The sequence below is a fragment of the Salvelinus fontinalis genome, chromosome 11 (genome assembly GCF_029448725.1).
Source record: "Salvelinus fontinalis isolate EN_2023a chromosome 11, ASM2944872v1, whole genome shotgun sequence".
Taxonomy (NCBI): domain Eukaryota; kingdom Metazoa; phylum Chordata; class Actinopteri; order Salmoniformes; family Salmonidae; genus Salvelinus; species Salvelinus fontinalis.
The window spans coordinates 1,421,462-1,445,067 of record NC_074675.1 but is presented as its reverse complement, the minus strand read 5'-3'; the positions used below and the strand labels follow the sequence as shown (position 1 = coordinate 1,445,067).

Below are 23,606 nucleotides of genomic sequence, written 5' to 3'. Positions count from 1 at the left end.
ATAGGCAATTAGCAAGACACCCCCAATAAAGGAGTGATTCTGCAGGTGGTGACCACAGACCACTTCTCAGTTCCTATGCTTACTGGCTGATGTTTTGGTCACTTTTGAATGCTGGCGGTGCTCTCACTCTAGTGGTAGCATGAGACGGAGTCTACAACCCACACAAGTGGCTCAGGTAGTGCAGCTCATCCAGGATGGCACATCAATGCGAGCTGTGGCAAGAAGGTTTGCTGTGTCTGTCAGCGTAGTGTCCAGAGCATGGAGGCGCTACCAGGAGACAGGCCAGTACATCAGGAGACGTGGAGGAGGCCGTAGGAGGGCAACAACCCAGCAGCAGGACCGCTACCTCCGCCTTTGTGCAAGGAGGAGCACTACCAGAGCCCTGCAAAATGACCTCCAGCAGGTCACAAATGTGCATGTGTCAGCATATGGTCTCACAAGGGCTCTGAGGATCTCATCTCGGTACCTAATGGCAGTCAGGCTACCTCTGGCGAGCACATGGAGGGCTGTGCGGCCCCACAAAGAAATGCCACCCCACACCATGACTGACCCACCGCCAAACCGGTCATGCTGGAGAATGGTGCAGGCAGCAGAACGTTCTCCACGCCGTCTCCAGACTCTGTCACGTCTGGTACATGTGCTCATTTGCTCAGTGTGAACCTGCTCTCATCTGTGAAGAGCACAGGGCGCCAAAGGCGAATTTGCCAATATTGGTGTTCTCTGGCAAATGCCAAACGTCCTGCACGGTGTTGGGCTGTAAGCACAACCCCCACCTGTGGACGTCGGGCCCTCATACCACCCTCATGGAGTCTGTTTCTGACCGTTTGAGCAGACACATGCACATTTGTGGCCTGCTGGAGGTCATTTTACAGGGCTCTGGCAGTGCTACTCCTTGCACAAAGGCGGAGGTAGCAGTCCTGCTGCTGGGTTGTTGCCCTCCACGTCTCCTGATGTACTGGCCTGTCTCCTGGTAGCGCCTCCATGCTCTGGAAACTACGCTGACAGACACAGCAAACCTTCTTGCCACAGCTCGCATTGATGTGCCATCCTGGATGAGCTGCACTACCTGAGCCACTTGTGTGGGTTGTAGACTCCGTCTCATGCTACCACTAGAGTGAGAGCACCGCCAGCATTCAAAAGTGACCAAAACATCAGCCAGGAAGCATAGGAACTGAGAAGTGGTCTGTGGTCACCACCTGCAGAATCACTCCTTTATTGGGGGTGTCTTGCTAATTGCCTATAATTTCCACCTTTTGTCTATTCCATTTGCACAACAGCATGTGAAATGTATTGTCAATCAGTGTTGCTTCCTAAGTGGACAGTTTGATTTCACAGGAGTGTGATTGACTTGGAGTTACATTGTGTTGTTTAAGTGTTCCCTTTATTTTTTTTGAGTAGTGTATTTTTATATTAATTTGAGTAAAGCTGAATCCCTTCTAGCCATGACCCTGACTAGGGGCACTCTCCCGTGGGTTATAACTCATCTCTCACATGGTAACCAGAACTCTTTGCAAAGGGGAGAGCTTATTATACCTCAGTGGGTGAATTGAAATGAAGATAATGTATATACTGGCAAGTCACGTCGCCGCTCTAACGGGAGTTGTTGTCCACAAAGCAGCACGGCGGACTGTCTAGCTCCCGCCTGTCCTTGCTTTGGATTGGTGGAATTATTTTTTGGTTGAACAAACTCAACACTCCATACAAACTCCTTACTTGGTGAGCAGAAAAAAACACCACCTGCTGGAGGAAGACAGATTTTCCTCTCTAAATTGAATTGAGGAGGGGAGAAAAATCTGTATATGAGATGCTCATGTCTCCACCCCAAAAATAGAGTACCACAGTATGAATCATAATACCTAGCGGTCCAACAGGGAAATGGTTCTAAATGGTTTTTCACCATTAATTTCTCCTCATAGGGGATTTTAGAAACACGTACAATAAGGGCTGTGTTTCATGTAGGCTTACCCTGGCTTGACGTTTTGATAACAAGTCTCTCGGGACAAGGTGACTTATCAACATATTTGCCTGTATTTACCCCCAACAAATGAAATGCTAAAATTGGCTGCTAATGTGGCTATCATAAAGAACTACAAATGCCATGTTCTGGACGAGACATTCGAATCGAGGCAAAGGTAAGAATCTCTGGATTAACTAACTAAACGTAGTAATGAATAAATTGGCTAAATGTCTTTAAATGCACCTGTTTGCAAAGGTGCCAGCTAGAGATAATGTCCTGGAGCTTGCAGGGATTTGTAGTCTTGCACGATGTCCACTTTGACGCTAAATAACATTTTCAAATCACACAGTATATAGAGCAGTACATATTGAGAAATCACAATGTCCGCGAGAGACTTACATGGTTATCAAAATGTCACGCCAGGGTAAACCTACACAAAACACAGCCCTTATTTGAGTGTTTCTCAAATCCCTCGATTGGAACCATTTCCCTGCTTGACCGCTAGGTTTTATGGGTATTATGACACCTCCACTGAGGGGCTCTCGGGCGGGAAGGAAGGCGACAAGCCACTATTGTAATACACATTGCATAAATGATACTGTATAAAAACTGTAGGTTTAACATGCATTAATCTAACATTCATTCCTACTTTCACAACTTACTTTTCTTGAATTGTCTTTCTTTTCGCCAGGCTTGGTGTCGGCGGCTGTTGATTGTTGTGAGGAGACACCGACTGCAGTGTTTTTCCAGAGCTCATTTTCCCTGCAGAAAGCCATCATGACATTAGCGACAGTTTAGTGTTTTAAGCCATTGTATCCATAGCCAATTATGTAAACATTGTTGTAACTTGCATACAATAACGTACGCTCTAGCGTTGCTGCATGTAATATTGTTAATAATACGAACTGTTAATCGTTGAAATTATGTAATTGATTATACCAAGTACATTTTAATTGTAGCCGTTAAGAACCCACCTTCTTTTTAAAAATGTTATTAGCCACAGTCAAGCAGCAGGAAAAAAGTAGTCAAGGCTTGAGATCCAGTTAGTTTAGTAACGATCAGCTGAGTTCATGTCAAATAGGACGTTTCGAAAGTGGTGCTCCATGACGTATTTCAAATACGCTCCTCTCATTGGTAGTTGCCACGGCACAAGCATAACAAACCCCACCCTCTCAGAAAACATGTTTTGACATATCTCATAATTTATTTTCTCAGTGTACGTTGTGATTTTTTTTGGGGGGGGAAATAAACTCCAAGTCGAATACTTTTAATTATTGTCAAACACATAAAAGCCCTTTTCAAAAGTAGGTAGCCCTATTCTTCAGCATTGTGTGCAGGAGGAACAGGCACTTTTTCTAAATATCAAACACACAGCACCAGACTTCAAGTGTACAGAGAATATCAACATTTTTGTTCAAACTAAGAACTTCTTCGTATATTATTTATTGAGAAGGATTAAAGCGTTCTTTCAAAAGAACAGCGCCCAACGTGGGGCTCGAACCCACGACCCTGAGATTAAGAGTCTCATGCTCTACCGACTGAGCTAGCCGGGCTTGCGTAATTTAAGGAAACTCCCCCTTTACAAACCATGAGGCGCGAACCCTGCCCCCTTCCAGCCCTCTCTTAGAATTCACACAGAACTCGCTCCAAGACTGATGTAATTACACGGCGCGTTCACAAAGCGTCTGAGTAGGAGTGCTGATCTAGAATCAGGTTCCTCCTGTCCATGGCATCTTATTCAATATAAATCTAAACGTAAAACTGATCATATATCAGCAGTGTTACTCTAAAAGGTTTTGTGAATACAGGCCCTGATTCTAGATCAGCTGCTGGTGTAATATGTACTCAGGTCACGGTCCTAGAAAGGGTAATCATCACTGGTAATGTTGCCCTCTCAACATTCATATGATGCAATAAGGCAAAAAATCCATGAAGTATTTATTTCAATGCTAATTGCTTTACAGCATCAATGAATCACTTACCACAGGATGCCGACACTTTATCAAAACAACCATTACAAACCACATTCATAAAGGAGTTTATCAAAACAACCATTACAAACCACATTCATAAAGGAGTTCATCTGGTTATATTATAGGACAGTGTTATGTTTGGGGGGCTGGCGACATAACACTGTCCCTTCTTTCTCTCACCCCATCCCTTCTCTAGTGTAGGGTGTAGGCTTCTCTCACCCCTTCCCTTCTCTAGTGTAGGGTGTAGGCTTCTCTCACCCCTTCTCTAGTGTAGGGTGTAGGCTTCTCTCACCCCTTCCCTTGTGTAGGGTGTAGGCTTCTCTCACCCCTTCCCCATCCCTTCTCTAGTGTAGGGTGTCGGCTTCTCTCACCCCTTCCCCATCCCTTCTCTAGTGTAGGGTGTAGGCTTCTCTCACCCCTTCCCCATCCCTTCTCTAGTGTAGGGTGTCGGCTTCTCTCACCCCTTCCCCATCCCTTCTCTAGTGTAGGGTGTAGGCTTCTCTCACCCCTTCCCCATCCCTTCTCTAGTGTAGGGTGTCGGCTTCTCTCACCCCTTCTCTAGTGTAGGGTGTAGGCTTCTCTCACCCCATCCCTTCTCTAGTGTAGGGTGTAGGCTTCTCTCACCCCTTCTCTAGTGTAGGGTGTAGGCTTCTCTCACCCCTTCTCTAGTGTAGGGTGTAGGCTTCTCTCACCCCATCCCTTCTCTAGTGTAGGGTGTAGGCTTCTCTCACCCCTTCCCTTCTCTAGTGTAGGGTGTCGGCTTCTCTCACCCCTTCCCCATCCCTTCTCTAGTGTAGGGTGTAGGCTTCTCTCACCCCTTCCCCATCCCTTCTCTAGTGTAGGGTGTAGGCTTCTCTCACCCCTTCCCCATCCCTTCCCTAGTGTAGGGTGTAGGCTTCTCTCACCCCTTCCCCATCCCTTCTCTAGTGTAGGGTGTAGGCTTCTCTCACCCCTTCTCTAGTGTAGGGTGTAGGCTTCTCTCACCCCTTCTCTAGTGTAGGGTGTAGGCTTCTCTCATCCCTTCTCTAGTGTAGGGTGTCGGCTTCTCTCACCCCTTCTCTAGTGTATGGTGTAGGCTTCTCTCACCCCTTCCCCATCCCTTCTCTAGTGTATGGTGTAGGCTTCTCTCACCCCTTCCCCATCCCTTCCCTAGTGTAGGGTGTAGGCTTCTCTCACCCCTTCCCCATCCCTTCTCTAGTGTAGGGTGTCGGCTTCTCTCACCCCTTCCCCATCCCTAGTGTAGGCTTCTCTCACCCCTTCCCTTCTCTCACCCTTCTCTAGTGTAGGGTGTAGGTTTCTCTCATCCCTTCTCTAGTGTAGGGTGTAGGTTTCTCTCATCCCTTCTCTAGTGTAGGGTGTAGAGTGTAGGGTGTAGACCTACTCAAGAGTATTACAACAAGTTTAGCAAAAGATTCAATCAATCAAACAGAAAAAACGACTCTCCTATAGTCCATGCACATAATGCATTTTAGTAAACAACTGAAATCTAGATGATTAAACTAAGGTCAACAAATGTATTACCATAAAGACAAACACAGAGTTGTGAGGTTAGTTATAGCATGGTAACTCTATTTCCTTAGACAGCAAGCTACACCATACTAGGTAAAGTATAAAACATTTGTGGCACGACTTCAATACAACAAGCAAAACATTTTTTTGCAAAAAAAAAAATTGTTGACAAAACAGAAATCAGGGAAACGTAAAGAGTTCCTTCCCTAGTGAGGCCAGAAGCTCCATGCAACACCAGGAAGAACCAGAGCTACTATGATGGAAGAGAAGAGGTTAACGCCATTGTTGTCCAGGATAGGCTTCCCACATATCCGCTTAGTTGTCACAGACGCATAGTTAACAACCTTCCCGAGGCTTTCGTCGTAGCCTGGGGAAGAAGGGACATCATACATGTGTAAGAGTGGAGCAGACTTTTTTTTTTAATGCCTGCAATGTTTTAAATTCAAGAAAGACACTTCAAGAACGTGCTAAAATAATGGATATCAAACATCTATACATACTTTTTATTTATTTTTTTAAACATGAAAAAATCCAAATAAATGAATAACATATACAGTGCATTCAGAAATTATTCAGACCGCTTGACTTTTTCCACATTTTGTTACAGCCTTATTCTAAAACATATTCAATGAAGAAGAAAACAACTCAATTTACACACAATATCCCATAACGACAAAGTGAAAACAGGTTTTTAGAATTTTTGCAAATGTATAAAAAAATAAACAAATACCTTATTTACATAAGTATACAGACCCTTTGCTATGAGACTCAAAATTGAGCTCAGGTGCATCCTGTTTCCATTAATCAACCTTGACATGTTTCTACAACTTGATTGGAGTCCACATGTGGTAAATTCAATTGATTGGACATGATTTGGAAAGGAACACACCTGTCTATATAAAGGTCCCACAGTTGACAATTCATGTCAGAGCAAAAACCAAGCCATGAGGTCGAAGGAATTGTCCGCAGCGCTCACAAGGTCATAGCCGTAGAGCCGTAGAGCTCAGAGACAAGATTGTGTCAAGGCACAGATCTGGCGAAGGGTACCAAAAACTGTCTGCAGCATTGAAGGTCACCAAGAGTTTGGAGTTTGCCAAAAGGCACTTAAAAGACTCTTAGACCATGAGAAACAAGATTCTCTGGTCTGATGAAACCAAGATTGAACTCTTTGGACTGAATGCCAAGCGTCACGTCTGGAGGAAACCTGCCACCATCCCTACAGTGAAGCATGGTGGCGGCAGAATCATGATGTGGGGATGTTTTTCAGTGGCAGGGACTGGGAGACTAGTCAGGATTGAGGGAAAGATGAACGGAGTTAAGTACAGAGAGATCCTTGATGAAAACCTGCTCCAGAGAGCTCAGGACCTCAGACTGGGGCGAAGGTTCACCTTGCAACAGGACAACGACCCTAAGCACACAGCCAAGACAACACAGGAGTGGCTTCGGGAAAAGTCTCTGAATGTCCTTTAGTGGCCTAGCCAGACCCCGGACTTGAACCTGATCGAACATCTCTGGAGACCTAAAACAAATAGCTGTGCAGCAACGCTCCCCATTCAACCTGGCAGAGCTTGAGAGGATCTGCAGAGAAGAATGAGAGAAACTCCCCAAATACAGGTGTGCCAAGCTTGTAGCGTCATACCCAAGAAGACTCGAGGCTGTAATCACTGGCAAAGGTGCTTCAAAGTACTGAATAAAAGGGTCTGAATACTTATGTATTCAAATTTCTAAAAAACAGTTTTTGCTTTGTCATTATGGGGCATTGAGTGACTTTTTTTAAATGTAAAAATTAGAATAAGGTTGTAACATAAAATGTGGAAAAAGTCAAGGGGTCTGAATGCACTGTTATATTAATCTATATCTTGAGTTAGCTATGTATACTTTTCCCTGATGATAACGTGAATATCTGATCCCTGATGATAACATTAACTAATCCCTGATGATAACATAACTAATCCCTGATGATAATATTAACTAATCCCTGATGATAACATAACTAATCCCTGATGATAACATAACTAATCCCTGATGATAATAACATAACTAATCCCTGATGATAATAACATAACTAATCCCTGATAATAACATAACTAATCCCTGATGATAACATTAACTCATCCCTGATGATAACATAACTAATCCCTGATGATAACATAACTAATCCCTGATGATAATAACATAACTAATCCCTGATAATAACATAACTAATCCCTGATGATAATAACATAACTAATCCCTGATAATAACATAACTAATCCCTGATGATAACATTAACTAATCCCTGATAATAACATAACTAATCCCTGATAATAACACATTAATAACTAATCCCTGATGATAATATTAACTAATCCCTGATAACATAACTAATCCCTGATGATAATATTAACTAATCCCATATAATAACATAACTAATCCCTGATAACACATAACCAATCCCTGATGATAACATTAACTAATCCCATATAATAACATAACTAATCCCTGATAACACATTAATAACTAATCCCTAATGATAATATTAACAATTCCCTGATGATAATATTAACTAATCCCTGATAATAACATAACTAATCCCTGATAATAACATAACTAATCCCTGATAATAACACATGAATAACTCATCGTTGACAGACCCACCTGAGTACTGCCAGTGTGCTCCCAGGACAGAGTCCAACATGGACCCAATTAGGCCAGCCATGGCTCCATAGACTATGATTGGCCACTGGGGATCAGCCAGGTGCAGGTCACGGACCAATAGGATCTGAGAGATATAGTAAGCCACGCCCACTGCCAGGCCCCCCAGGAAGCTAGCCAGTAGACCCACTGGGGTCACTCCTCCATTGGTCCCTGTGAAAAGAGGAGTTGAACAGTTAACACCCTTTACAACATGTTTCACTAGTCTCATGGGGAGGAGCATTGTTAGGAACAGGATGCAGAAAGACTACACTATTTACAGGAAGTGATGACTGTATCCACTTTGAAACTGTGTCAAAGTCTGTCTCAGAGGCTACAGACTCAACACAAAACACTACCGCCCAACGTGGGGCTCGAACCCACGACCCTGAGATTAAGAGTCTCATGCTCTACCGACTGAGCTAGCCGGGCCTAAGGGTAACTGGAATTCCCCCGCACATAGGCATGTCAAAATGAGTCAGGAACCCCGCCCCTTCCTAGATTTCACATCACCTGCCACAGTCAGTTACTGTCAAGGCTCTTCTTACGCAACACTGTGAATAGTTGTTGGTGGAGAAGCACTGTCAATAGATAAACATTATTTACATTACATTTCAATTAACTGACTCCAACCCTGTCCCCTTTCACATTTCACCCAGTTTTTTATCCTCTTATTCAATGTGTAAAGTTGTTGACTAAACAGTCAGTCAGCAGTTAATTGACTTTCTTTCCAACCAAGCCTCTCGTGTCGGACTAACTGGTGCCCCTGTATATAGCCTCCTTATTGTTCTTTAAGGTTACTTTTTATTTAATTTTTTATTTATTGAGTTAATATATTCTTAACTCTATTTCTTGAACTGCATTGTTGGTTAAGACCTTGTCAGTAAGCATTTCAATGTACATGTTGTATTCGGAGCATGTGACAAATAAAATTTGATTTGATCACAGGGTGTGAACCAACCCTGCCTCGTGGATTTCACCAGTTCTCTATTTCATCACCCTAGTACTTATCCCTCGGGTGATGAAGCTACACAGTCAACAAATACTGGTCATTTATGTAGCATGTGTATTAACCACTACACCTCTAAGGCTGGTTTCCCAGATACCCATTAAGTCCTAGTCTAAAAAGCATGTCCATTTGATATTGTTCATAGGTAGTGCTTTTCAGTCAAGGACTATAATCTGTGTCCAGGAAACTGGCCCCAAGCCTCTGAGGATCAATGGTATCCCAATCAAAAGGACAGCGCCCAACGTGGGGCTCGAACCCACGACCCTGAGATTAAGAGTCTCATGCTCTACCGACTGAGCTAGCCGGGCTTGGAGAGACAATACACTACATCCCAAAATAACACAACTATTAGACCAGGCTGGTAAATAACACACCAGCCCAACATGTAATAACTGTTAGACCAGGTTGGTAAATAACACACCAGCCCAACATGTAATAACTGTTAGACAGGTTGGTAAATAACACACCAACATGTAATAACTGTTAGACAGGTTGGTAAATAACACACCAACATGTAATAACCGTCAGACCAGGTTGGTAAATAACATACCAGCCCAACATGTAATAACTGTTAGACCAGGTTGGTAAATAACACACCAGCACAACATGTAATAACTGTTAGACCAGGTTGGTAAATAACACACCAACATGTAATAACTGTTAGACCAGGTTGGTAAATAACACACCAGCCCAACATGTAATAACTGTTAGACCAGGTTGGTTAATAACACACCAACATGTAATAACTGTCAGACCAGGTTGGTTAATAACACACCAACATGTAATAACTGTCAGACCAGGTTGGTAAATAACACACCAGCCCAACATGTAATAACTGTTAGACCAGGTTGGTAAATGACTAGTCTAGAGACAGTAACAACTCAAACATAATTACCTTCTTTCTACATACAGTCTGTAACTCAAATGGCACCCTATTCCCAATATAGTGCACTGCTTTTGACCAGGGTATTTGTGCCATTTGGACTTAGACATAGTGTGGGGCTGAAAGCCATGGTCCAAAAGGTCTCATGATCCCCCCTGTAGAGAGACAGAGCCTGCCAGACGTAGCCTGAATATGCATAAATCCTTTAACTTCCTGTTAACAAGCCTCATGGCAGCATGACATGACCTTTGATCCTGTCCTATACCCTGATCCTCCACTTGTGATACGACAACGCACCATTACAGAGCATAATACCATTATAAACATTAGTTTAGTTATTACTCGTTACTTATATACAAGTGCCTTCAAAAAGGTTTCAGACCCCTCAGTTTTTCCCACATTTTGTTACATTACAGAGTTATTCTAAAATGGATTAAATGAAAAATCCTCAGCAATCTACACATAATACCCCATAATGACAAAGTGAAAACAGGTATGTAGAAATTGTTCCAAATTTATTTAAAATAAACCCTTGAATGAGCAGGTGAGTCAACTTTTGACTGGTACTGTGTATCATAATATATATATATATATATATATATATATATATATATATATATATATATATATATATATATATATATATATATGTATGTACAGTGGGGAGAACAAGTATTTGATAACCTGCAAAATCGGCAGTGTTTCCTACTTACAAAGCATGTAGAGGTCTGTAAAATTTATCATAGGTACACTTCAACTGTGAGAGACGGAATCTAAAACAAAAATCCAGAAAATCACATTGTATGAATTTTAAGTAATTAATTAGCATTTTATTGCATGACATAAGTATTTGATCACCTACCAACCAGTAAAAATTCTGGCTCTCACAGACCTGTTAGTTTTTCTTTAAGAAGCCCTCTTGTTCTCCACTCATAACTGCACCTGTTTGAACTCGTTACCTGTATAGAAGACACCTGTCCACACACTCAATCAAACAGATTCCAACCTCTCCACAATGACCAAGACCAGAGAGCTGTGTAAGGACATCAGGGATAAAATTGTAGACCTGCACAAGGCTGGGATGGGCTACAGGACAATAGGCAAGCAGCTTGGTGAGAAGGCAACAACTGTTGGCGCAATTATTAGAAAATGGAACAAGTTCAAGATGACGGTCAATCCCCCTCGGTCTGGGGCTCTATGCAAGATCTCACCTCGTGGGGCATCAATGATCATGAGGTAGGTGAGGGATCAGCCCAGAACTACACGGCAGGACCTGGTCAATGACCTGAAGAGAGCTGGGACCACAGTCTCAAAGAAAACCATTAGTAACACACTACGCCATCATGGATTAAAATCTTGCAGCGCACGCAAGGTCCCCCTGCTCAAGCCAGCGCATGTCCAGGACCGTCTGAAGTTTGCCAATGACCATCTGGATGATCCAGAGGAGGAATGGGAGAAGGTCATGTGGTCTGATGAGACAAAAATAGAGCTTTTTGGTCTAAACTCCACTTGCAGTGTTTGGAGGAAGAAGAAGGATGAGTACAACCCCAAGAACACCATCCCAAACATGAAGCATGGAGGTGGAAACATAATTCTTTGGGGATGCTTTTCTGCAAAGGGCACAGGACAACTGCACCGTATTGAGGGGAGGATGGATGGGGCCATGTATCGCGAGATCTTGGCCAACAACCTCCTTACCTCAGTAAGAGCATTGAAGATGGGTCTTCCAGCATGACAACGACCCGAAACACACAGCCAGGGCAACTAAGGAGTGGCTCCGTAAGAAGCATCTCAAGGTCCTGGAGTGGCCTAGCCAGTCTCCAGACCTGAACCCAATAGAAAATCTTTGGAGGGAGCTGAAAGTCTGTATTGCCCAGCGACAGCCCCGAAACCTGAAGGATCTGGAGAAGGTCTGTATGGAGGAGTGGGCCAAAATCCCTGCTGCAGTGTGTGCAAACCTGGTCAAGAACTACAGGAAACGTATGATCTCTGTAATTGCAAACAAAGGTTTCTGTACCAAATATTAAGTTCTGCTTTTCTGATGTATCAAATACTTATGTCATGCAATAAAATGCTAATTAATTACTTAAAAATCATACAATGTGATTTTCTGGATTTTTGTTTTAGATTCCGTCTCTCACAGTTGAAGTGTACCTATGATACATTTTACAGACCTCTACATGCTTTGTAAGTAGGAAAACCTGCAAAATCGGCAGTGTGTCAAATACTTGTTCTCCCCACTGTATGTATGTATGTATGTATTGTACACAAATAAAATTTGATTTGCTCACACATTTATCAGAAGAAAGGCTTTCAAATCAAAAGGTCAGCGCCCAACGTGGGGCTCGAACCCACGACCCTGAGATTAAGAGTCTCATGCTCTACCGACTGAGCTAGCCGGGCTTGGATCACTATATGACACCCCCCACATACAGACCTCACAGGGGGTGACCCAACCCTGCCCACTGACAGATCTCAGGGTGTGAACCAAACCTACCTCTTGGATTTCACCAGTCCTCTATTTCATCACCCTAGTACTAATCCCTCGGGTGATGAAGCTACACAGTCAACAAATACTGGTCATTTATGTTGCATGTGTTTTAACCACTATACCTCTAAGGCTGGTATACCAGACACCCATTAAGTCCTCGTCTAAAAAGCATGCCCATTTGGTATTGTTCATAGGTAGTGCTTTTCAGTCGAGGACTATAATCACGACCCAAGCCTCTGAGGATCAATGGTATCCCAATCAAAAGGTCAGCGCCCAACGTGGGGCTCGAACCCACGACCCTGAGATTAAGAGTCTCATGCTCTACCGACTGAGCTAGCCGGGCTTGGAGATACTATCCACTACATCCCAAAATAACACAACTATTAGACCAGGCTGGTAAATAACACACCAACATGTAATAACTGTTAGACCCGGTTGGTAAATAACACACCAACATGTAATAACTGTCAGACCAGGTTGGGAAATAACACACCAACATGTAATAACTGTTAGACCAGTTTGGGAAATAACACACCAACATGTAATAACTGTCAGACCAGGTTGGTAAATAACACACCAGCACAACATGTAATAACTGTTAGACAGGTTGGTAAATAACACACCAGCACAACATGTAATAACTGTTAGACCAGGCTGGGAAATAACACACCAACATGTAATAACTGTCAGACCAGGTTGGTAAAGAACACATCAACATGTAATAACTGTTAGACCAGGCTGGTAAATAACACACCAACATGTAATAACTGTTAGACCAGGCTGGTAAATAACACACCAACATGTAACAACTGTTAGACCAGGTTGGTAAATAACACACCAGCACAACATGTAATAACTGTCAGACCAGGTTGGTAAAGAACACATCAACATGTAATAACTGTCAGACCAGGTTGGTAAATAACACACCAACATGTAATAACTGTCAGACCAGGTTGGTAAATAACACACCAACATGTAATAACTGTTAGACCAGGTTGGCAAATAACACACCAGCCACACATGTAATAACTGTTAGACCAGGTTGGTAAAGAACACATCAACATGTAATAACTGTCAGACCAGGTTGGTAAATAACACACCAACATGTAATAACTGTCAGACCAGGTTGGTAAATAACACACCAACATGTAATAACTGTCAGACCAGGTTGGCAAATAACACACCAGCCACACATGTAATAACTGTTAGACCAGGTTGGTAAATAACACACCAACATGTAATAACTGTCAGACCAGGTTGGTAAATAACATACCAGCCACGCATGTAATAACTGTTAGACCAGGTTGGTAAATGACTAGTCTAGAGACAGTAACAACTCTCAAACATAATTACCTTCTTTCTACATACAGACTGCAACTCAAATGGCACCCTATTCCCTACATAGTGCACTTCTTTTGACCAGGGTATTTGTGCCATTTGGACTTAGACATAGTGTGGGGCTGAAAGCCATGGTCCAAAAGGTCTCATGATCCCCCCTGTAGAGAGACAGAGCCTGCCAGACGTAGCCTGAATATGCATACATCCTTTAACTTCCTGTTAACAAGCCTCATGGCAGCATGACATGACCTTTGATCCTGTCCTATACCCTGATCCTCCACTTGTGATAGGACAACGCACCATTACAGAGCATAATACCATTATAAACATTAGTTTAGTTATTACTCGTTACTTATATACAAGTGCCTTCAAAATGAATTCAGACCCCTCTGTTTTATCCACATTTTGTTACGTTCCAGCGTTATTCTAAAATGGATTAAATGAAAAATCCTCAGCAATCTACACACAACACCCCATAATGACAAAGTGAAAACAGGTATGTAGAAATTGTTCCAAATGTATTAAAAATAAACCCTTGAATGAGCAGGTGAGTCAACTTCTGACTGGTACTGTGTATAATAATATATGTATGTATGTATGTATGTATGTACGTACGTACATATATAGACAAATAACATTTGATTTGCTCACACATTTATCAGAAGAAAGGCTTTCAAATCAAAAGGTCAGCGCCCAACGTGGGGCTCGAACCCACGACCCTGAGATTAAGAGTCTCATGCTCTACCGACTGAGCTAGCCGGGCTTGGATCACTATATGACACCCCCCACATACAGACCTCACAGGGTCTGAACTAACCCTGTCCACTGACAGACCTCACAGGGCGTGACCCAACCCTGTCCACTGACAGACCTCTCAGGGTCTGAACCAACCCTGCCCACTGACAGACCTCACAGGGTCTGAACCAACCCTGCCCACTGACAGACCTCACAGGGTCTGAACCAACCCTGCCTCTTGGATTTCACCAGTCCTCTATTTCATCACCATAGTACTTATCCCTCGGGTGATGAAGCTACACAGTCAACAAATACTGGTCATTTATGTAGCATGTGTATTAACCACTACACCTCTAAGGCTGGTTTCCCAGATACCCATTAAGTCCTAGTCTAAAAAGCATGTCCATTTGATATTGTTCATAGGTAGTGCTTTTCAGTCAAGGACTATAATCTGTGTCCAGGAAACTGGCCCCAAGCCTCTGAGGATCAATGGTATCCCAATCAAAAGGACAGCGCCCAACGTGGGGCTCGAACCCACGACCCTGAGATTAAGAGTCTCATGCTCTACCGACTGAGCTAGCCGGGCTTGGAGAGACAATACACTACATCCCAAAATAACACAACTATTAGACCAGGCTGGTAAATAACACACCAGCCCAACATGTAATAACTGTTAGACCAGGTTGGTAAATAACACACCAACATGTAATAACTGTTAGACCAGGTTGGTAAATAACACACCAGCCCAACATGTAATAACTGTTAGACCAGGTTGGTTAATAACACACCAACATGTAATAACTGTCAGACCAGGTTGGTTAATAACACACCAACATGTAATAACTGTCAGACCAGGTTGGTAAATAACACACCAACATGTAATAACTGTTAGACCAGGTTGGTAAATAACACACCAACATGTAATAACTGTCAGACCAGGTTGGTAAATAACACACCAGCCCAACATGTAATAACTGTTAGACCAGGTTGGTAAATGACTAGTCTAGAGACAGTAACAACTCTCAAACATAATTACCTTCTTTCTACATACAGTCTGTAACTCAAATGGCACCCTATTCCCAATATAGTGCACTGCTTTTGACCAGGGTATTTGTGCCATTTGGACTTAGACATAGTGTGGGGCTGAAAGCCATGGTCCAAAAGGTCTCATGATCCCCCCTGTAGAGAGACAGAGCCTGCCAGACGTAGCCTGAATATGCATAAATCCTTTAACTTCCTGTTAACAAGCCTCATGGCAGCATGACATGACCTTTGATCCTGTCCTATACCCTGATCCTCCACTTGTGATACGACAACGCACCATTACAGAGCATAATACCATTATAAACATTAGTTTAGTTATTACTCGTTACTTATATACAAGTGCCTTCAAAAAGGTTTCAGACCCCTCAGTTTTTCCCACATTTTGTTACATTACAGAGTTATTCTAAAATGGATTAAATGAAAAATCCTCAGCAATCTACACATAATACCCCATAATGACAAAGTGAAAACAGGTATGTAGAAATTGTTCCAAATTTATTTAAAATAAACCCTTGAATGAGCAGGTGAGTCAACTTTTGACTGGTACTGTGTATCATAATATATATATATATATATATATATATATATATATATATATATATATATATATATATATATATATATATATGTATGTACAGTGGGGAGAACAAGTATTTGATAACCTGCAAAATCGGCAGTGTTTCCTACTTACAAAGCATGTAGAGGTCTGTAAAATTTATCATAGGTACACTTCAACTGTGAGAGACGGAATCTAAAACAAAAATCCAGAAAATCACATTGTATGAATTTTAAGTAATTAATTAGCATTTTATTGCATGACATAAGTATTTGATCACCTACCAACCAGTAAAAATTCTGGCTCTCACAGACCTGTTAGTTTTTCTTTAAGAAGCCCTCTTGTTCTCCACTCATAACTGCACCTGTTTGAACTCGTTACCTGTATAGAAGACACCTGTCCACACACTCAATCAAACAGACTCCAACCTCTCCACAATGACCAAGACCAGAGAGCTGTGTAAGGACATCAGGGATAAAATTGTAGACCTGCACAAGGCTGGGATGGGCTACAGGACAATAGGCAAGCAGCTTGGTGAGAAGGCAACAACTGTTGGCGCAATTATTAGAAAATGGAACAAGTTCAAGATGACGGTCAATCCCCCTCGGTCTGGGGCTCTATGCAAGATCTCACCTCGTGGGGCATCAATGATCATGAGGTAGGTGAGGGATCAGCCCAGAACTACACGGCAGGACCTGGTCAATGACCTGAAGAGAGCTGGGACCACAGTCTCAAAGAAAACCATTAGTAACACACTACGCCATCATGGATTAAAATCTTGCAGCGCACGCAAGGTCCCCCTGCTCAAGCCAGCGCATGTCCAGGACCGTCTGAAGTTTGCCAATGACCATCTGGATGATCCAGAGGAGGAATGGGAGAAGGTCATGTGGTCTGATGAGACAAAAATAGAGCTTTTTGGTCTAAACTCCACTTGCAGTGTTTGGAGGAAGAAGAAGGATGAGTACAACCCCAAGAACACCATCCCAAACATGAAGCATGGAGGTGGAAACATAATTCTTTGGGGATGCTTTTCTGCAAAGGGCACAGGACAACTGCACCGTATTGAGGGGAGGATGGATGGGGCCATGTATCGCGAGATCTTGGCCAACAACCTCCTTACCTCAGTAAGAGCATTGAAGATGGGTCTTCCAGCATGACAACGACCCGAAACACACAGCCAGGGCAACTAAGGAGTGGCTCCGTAAGAAGCATCTCAAGGTCCTGGAGTGGCCTAGCCAGTCTCCAGACCTGAACCCAATAGAAAATCTTTGGAGGGAGCTGAAAGTCTGTATTGCCCAGCGACAGCCCCGAAACCTGAAGGATCTGGAGAAGGTCTGTATGGAGGAGTGGGCCAAAATCCCTGCTGCAGTGTGTGCAAACCTGGTCAAGAACTACAGGAAACGTATGATCTCTGTAATTGCAAACAAAGGTTTCTGTACCAAATATTAAGTTCTGCTTTTCTGATGTATCAAATACTTATGTCATGCAATAAAATGCTAATTAATTACTTAAAAATCATACAATGTGATTTTCTGGATTTTTGTTTTAGATTCCGTCTCTCACAGTTGAAGTGTACCTATGATACATTTTACAGACCTCTACATGCTTTGTAAGTAGGAAAACCTGCAAAATCGGCAGTGTGTCAAATACTTGTTCTCCCCACTGTATGTATGTATGTATGTATTGTACACAAATAAAATTTGATTTGCTCACACATTTATCAGAAGAAAGGCTTTCAAATCAAAAGGTCAGCGCCCAACGTGGGGCTCGAACCCACGACCCTGAGATTAAGAGTCTCATGCTCTACCGACTGAGCTAGCCGGGCTTGCATCACTATATAACACCCCCCCCCCCACATACAGACCTCACAGGGGGTGACCCAACCCTGCCCACTGACAGATCTCAGGGCGTGAACTAAACCTACCTCTTGGATTTCACCAGTCCTCTATTTCATCACCCTAGTACTTATCCCTCGGGTGATGAAGCTACACAGTCAACAAATACTGGTCATTTATGTTGCATGTGTTTTAACCACTATACCTCTAAGGCTGGTTTCCCAGACATCCATTAAGTCCTCGTCTAAAAAGCATGCCCATTTGATATTGTTCATAGGTAGTGCTTTTCAGTCGAGGACTATAATCTGTGTCCAGGAAACTTGCCCCAAGCCTCTGAGGATCAATGGTATCCCAATCAAAAGGTCAGCGCCCAACGTGGGGCTCGAACCCACGACCCTGAGATTAAGAGTCTCATGCTCTACCGACTGAGCTAGCCGGGCTTGGAGATAAAATCCACAACATCCCAAAATAACACAACTATTAGACCAGTTTGGGAAATAACACACCAGCCCAACATGTAATAACTGTTAGACCAGGTTGGTAAATAACACACCAAGATGTAATAACTGTTAGAGCAGGTTGGTAAATAACACACCAACATGTAATAACTGTTAGAGCAGGTTGGTAAATAACACACCAGCCCAACATGTAATAACTGTTAGAGCAGGTTGGTAAATAACACACCAGCCCAACATGTAATAACTGTCAGACCAGGTTGGTAAATAACACACCAACATGTAATAACTGTCAGACCAGGTTGGTAAATAACATGTAATAACTGTTAGACCAGGTTGGTAAATGACACACCAACATGTAATAACTGTTAGACCAGGCTGGTAAATAACACACCAGCCCAACATGTAATAACTGTTAGACCAGGTTGGTAAATGACACACCAACATGTAATAACTGTTAGACCAGGTTGGTAAATAACATGTAATAACTGTTAGACCAGGTTGGTAAATGACTAGTCTAGAGACAGTAACAACTCTCAAACATAATTACCTTCTTTCTACATACAGTCTGCAACTCAAATGGCACCCTATTCCCTACATAGGGCACTACTTTTGACCAGGGTATTTGTGCCATTTGGACTTAGACATAGTGTGGGGCTGAAAGCCATGGTCCAAAAGGTCTCATGATCCCCCCTGTAGAGAGACAGAGCCTGCCAGACGTAGCCTGAATATGCATACATCCTTTAACTTCCTGTTAACAAGCCTCATGGCAGCATGACATGACCTTTGATCCTGTCCTATACCCTGATCCTCCACTTGTGATAGGACAACGCACCATTACAGAGCATAATAACACCATTATAAACATTAGTTTAGTCGTTACTCGTTACTTATATACAAGTGCCTTCAAAAAGTATTCAGACCCCTTGGTTTTTTCCACATTTTGATACGTTCCAGCGTTATTCTAAATTGGATTAAATTAAAAATCCTCAGCAATCTACACATAATACCCTATAATGACAAAGTGAAAACAGGTATGTAGAAATTGTTCCTAACTTTTTATTTTTTTTAAACCTTGAATGAGTAAGTGAGTGAACTTTTGACTGGAACTGTGTTTCATATGTATGTATGTATGTATGTATGTATGTATGTATGTATGTATGTATGTATGTATGTATATACACAAATAAAATTTGCTCACACATTTATCAGAAGAAAGGCTTTCAAATCAAAAGGTCAGCGCCCAACGTGGGGCTCGAACCCACGACCCTGAGATTAAGAGTCTCATGCTCTACCGACTGAGCTAGCCGGGCTTGCACCACTATATGACACCACCCAAATACAGACCTCACAGGACGTGACCCAAACCTGCCCACTGACAGACCTCACCAGGTCTGAACTCTCTCTCTCCATATCAGTACCAGTCAAAAGTTGACACCTACTCATTCCAAGGTTTTTCATCATTTTTTACTATTTTCTACATTGTAAAACAATAGTGAAGACAAATTCTGAAATAACACATATGGAATCATGTAGTATATTTTATATTCTTCAAAGCAGCCACCATTTGCTTTGAAAGCTTTGCACACTCTTGGCATTCTCTCAACCAGTTTCATGAGGAATGATTTTTCAACAGTCTTGAAGGAGTTCCCACATATGCTGAGCACTTGTTGGCTGCTATTCCACTCTTTTTCCTTTTCCACTCTGCAGTCCCTCATCCCAAACCATCTCATTGGGGTTGAGGTCAGATAATTGTGGAGGCCAGATCATCTGATGCAGCACTCCATCATTCTCCTTCTTGGTCAAAAACCCCTTACACAGCCTGGAAGTGTGTTTTGGCTCATTGTCCTGTTGAAAAACAAAATGTTAGTCCCACTAAGCGCAAACCAGATGGGATGGCGTATCGCTGCAGAATGCTGTGGTAGACATGCTGGTCAAGTGTGCCTTGAATTCCAAATAAATCACAGACAGTGTCACCAGCAAAGCACCCCCACACCACCTCTTCCATGCTTCACGGTGGGAACCACAGATACAAAGATCATCTGTTCACCTACTCTGCGTCTCACAAAGACACGGCGGTTGGAACCAAACATCTTAAATTTGGACTCTTTAGACCAAAAAACAGATTTCCACCGGAATCTAATGTCCATTGATCGTATTTCTTGGCCCAAGCAAGTCTCTTCTTATTATTTGTGTCCTTTAGTAGTGGTTTCTTTGCAGCAATTCAACCATGAATGCCTGATTCACACAGTCTCCTCTGAACAGTAGATGTTGAGATGTGTCTGTTACTTGAACTCTGTGAAGCAGTTATTTGGGCTGTAATCTGAGGTGCAGTTAACTGTAATGAACTTCTCCTCTGCAGCAGAGGTAACTCTGGATCTTCCTTTCCTGTGGCGGTCCTCACGAGAACCAGTTTCATCATAACGCTTGATGGTTTTTGCGACTGCACTTGAAGAAACTTTCAAAGTTCTTGACATTTTCAAGAATTGACTGACCTTCATGTCTTAAAGTAATGATGGACTGTTGTTTCTCTTCGCTTATTTGAGCTGTTCCTGCCATAATATGGACTTGGTCTCACACCAAATAGGGCTAACTTCTGTATACTAGGGCGATCTTCCTTTTCACAATACAACTGATTGGCTCAAACGCATTAAGAAGGAAAGAAATTCCACAAATTAACAAGGGACACCTGGTAATTGAAGTGCATTCCAGGTGACTACCTCATGAAGCTGGTTGAGAGAATGCCAAGAGTGTGCAAAGCGGTCATCAAAGCAGTGTGGCTACTTTGAAGAATCTCAAATATAAAATATATTTGTTTAACACCACATGATTCCATGTGTGTTATTTCATAGTTTGTCTTCACTTATTCTAAATTGTAGAAAACAGTAAAAATAAAGAAAACCCTGGAATGAGTAGGTGTCCACATTTTTGACTAGCATACATACATACATACATACATACATACATACATACATACATACATTACCTTTCAAAAGTTTGGGGTCACTTAGAAAGGTCCTTGTTTTGAAAGAAAAGCAAAAAAATTGTCCATTAAAATAACATAAAATTGATCAGAAATACAGTGTAGACATTGTTAATGTTGTAAATGACTATTGTTGCTGGAAACAGCTGATTTTTAATGGAATATCTACATAGGCGTATCTCAGACTGACCAAAGAAATAAAAGAATAAGATTGTGTTCTTTTGCCCATCTTAATCTTTTATTTCTTTGGCCAGTCTGAGATATGGCTTTTTCTTTGCAACTCTGCCTAGAAGGCCAGCATCCCGGAGTCGCCTCTTCACTGTTGACGTTGAGACTGGTGTTTTGTGGGTACTATTTAATGAAGCTGCCAGTTGAGGACTTGTGAGGCGTTCGTTTCTCAAACTAGACACACTAATGTACTTGTCCTCTTGCTCAGTTGTGCACCGGGGCCTCCCACTCCTCTTTCTATTCTGGTTAGAGCCAGTTTGCGTTGTTCTGTGAAGGGAGTAGTACACAGCGTTGTACGAGATCTTCAGTTACTTGGCAATTTCTCGCATGCAATAGCTTTCATTTCTCAGAACAAGAATAGACTGAAGAGTTTCAGAAGAAAGGTCTTTGTTTCTGGCCATTTTGAGTCCTTAATCGAATCCACAAATGCTGATGCTCCAGATACTCAACTAGTCTAAAGGCCAGTTTTATTGCTTCTTTAAAATCAGCACAACAGTTTTTAGCTGTGCTAACATATAATTGCAAAATAGTTTTCTAATGATTAATTAGCCTTTTAAAATTATAAACTTGGATTCGCTAACACAACGTGCCATTGGAACACAGGAGTGATGGTTGCTGATAATGGGCCTCTGTAGATATTCCATTATGATTTTTATTATTATTTTATTATACACTGCTCAAAAAAATAAAGGGAACACTTAAACAAGACAATGTAACTCCAAGTCAATCACACTTCTGTGAAATCAAACTGTCCACTTAGGAAGCAACACTGAATGACAATACATTTCACATGCTGTTGTGCAAATGGAATAGACAAAAGTTGGAAATTATAGGCAATTAGTAAGACACCCCCAAAAAAGGAGTGATTCTGCAGGTGGTGACCACAGACCACTTCTCAGTTCCTATGCTTCCTGGCTGATGTTTTGGTCACTTTTGAATGCTGGCGGAGCTCTCACTCTAGTGGTAGCATGAGACGGAGTCTACAACCCACACAAGTGGCTCAGGTAGTGCAACTCATCCAGGATGGCACATCAATGCGAGCTGTGGCAAAAAGGTTTGCTGTGTCTGTCAGCGTAGTGTCCAGAGCATGGAGGCGCTACCAGGAGACAGGCCAGTACATCAGGAGACGTGGAGGAGGCCGTAGGAGGGCAACAACACAGCAGCAGGACCGCTACCTCCGCCTTTGTGCAAGGAGGTGCACTGCCAGAGCCCTGCAAAATGACCTCCAGCAGGCCACAAATGTGCATGTGTCAGCATATGGTCTCACAAGGGGTCTGAGGATCTCATCTCGGTACCTAATGGCAGTCAGGCTACCTCTGGCGAGCACATGGAGGGCTGTGCGGCCCAACAAAGAAATGCCACCCCACACCATGACTGACCCATCGCCAAACCGGTCATCCTGGAGGATGTTGCAGGCAGCAGAACGTTCTCCACGGCGTCTCCAGACTCTGTCACATGTGCTCATGTGCTCAGTGTGAACCTGCTTTCATCTGTGAAGAGCACAGGGCGCCAGTGGCGAATTTGCCAATCTTGGTGTTCTCTGGCAAATGCCAAACGTCCTGCACGGTGTTGGGCTGTAAGCACAACCCCCACCTGTGGACGTTGGGCCCTCATACCACCCTCATGGAGTCTGTTTCTGACCGTTTGAGCAGACACATGCACATTTGTGGCCTGCTGGAGGTCATTTTGCAGGGCGCTGGCAGTGCACCTCCTTGCACAAAGGCGGAGGTAGCGGTCCTGCTGCTGGGTTGTTGCCCTCCTACGGCCTCCTCCACGTCTCCTGATGTACTGGCCTGTCTCCTGGTAGCGCCTCCATGCTCTGGACACTACGCTGACAGACACAGCAAACCTTTTTGCCACAGCTCGCATTGATGTGCCATCCTGGATGAACTGCACTACCTGAGCTACTTGTGTGGGTTGTAGACTCCGTCTCATGC

At 42.8% G+C, this 23,606-nt stretch overlaps 1 protein-coding gene and 10 non-coding genes across 12 annotated transcripts in view; all 11 read right to left on the bottom strand.

Moving 5' to 3' along the window:
• Positions 1 to 3,437: 3,437 nt before the first annotated feature.
• Positions 3,438 to 3,510, bottom strand: trnak-cuu (transfer RNA lysine (anticodon CUU)). Its single transcript has one exon. It is a non-coding gene; the product is annotated as a tRNA-Lys (tRNA).
• Positions 3,511 to 3,882: 372 nt separating this feature from the next.
• The window catches only part of LOC129864861 (transmembrane protein 19-like), a 32,335-nt gene continuing 12,611 nt past the window's right edge, over positions 3,883 to 23,606 (bottom strand). Inside the window, exons 7-9 of one of the 2 annotated variants that reach the window (XR_008761262.1) lie at positions 8,077 to 8,286; positions 4,983 to 5,806; positions 3,883 to 4,919 (exon numbers count right to left, since the gene is read on the bottom strand). Coding sequence is in view for 1 of the 2 variants with exons in the window: in XM_055937154.1 (XP_055793129.1) it covers positions 5,646 to 5,806; positions 8,077 to 8,286 (371 nt within the window). In the remaining variant the exon portion in view is untranslated. Of the gene's footprint in view, positions 5,807 to 8,076; positions 8,287 to 23,606 lie in introns of both variants that reach the window. The other variant, XM_055937154.1, reaches the window with a different exon arrangement.
• Positions 8,472 to 8,544, bottom strand: trnak-cuu (transfer RNA lysine (anticodon CUU)). Its single transcript has one exon. It is a non-coding gene; the product is annotated as a tRNA-Lys (tRNA).
• On the bottom strand, positions 9,357 to 9,429 carry trnak-cuu (transfer RNA lysine (anticodon CUU)). Its single transcript has one exon. It is a non-coding gene; the product is annotated as a tRNA-Lys (tRNA).
• trnak-cuu (transfer RNA lysine (anticodon CUU)) lies at positions 12,335 to 12,407 on the bottom strand. Its single transcript has one exon. It is a non-coding gene; the product is annotated as a tRNA-Lys (tRNA).
• On the bottom strand, positions 12,766 to 12,838 carry trnak-cuu (transfer RNA lysine (anticodon CUU)). The gene has a single exon. It is a non-coding gene; the product is annotated as a tRNA-Lys (tRNA).
• On the bottom strand, positions 14,524 to 14,596 carry trnak-cuu (transfer RNA lysine (anticodon CUU)). The gene has a single exon. It is a non-coding gene; the product is annotated as a tRNA-Lys (tRNA).
• On the bottom strand, positions 15,082 to 15,154 carry trnak-cuu (transfer RNA lysine (anticodon CUU)). The gene has a single exon. It is a non-coding gene; the product is annotated as a tRNA-Lys (tRNA).
• trnak-cuu (transfer RNA lysine (anticodon CUU)) lies at positions 17,921 to 17,993 on the bottom strand. Its single transcript has one exon. It is a non-coding gene; the product is annotated as a tRNA-Lys (tRNA).
• Positions 18,371 to 18,443, bottom strand: trnak-cuu (transfer RNA lysine (anticodon CUU)). The gene has a single exon. It is a non-coding gene; the product is annotated as a tRNA-Lys (tRNA).
• trnak-cuu (transfer RNA lysine (anticodon CUU)) lies at positions 19,699 to 19,771 on the bottom strand. Its single transcript has one exon. It is a non-coding gene; the product is annotated as a tRNA-Lys (tRNA).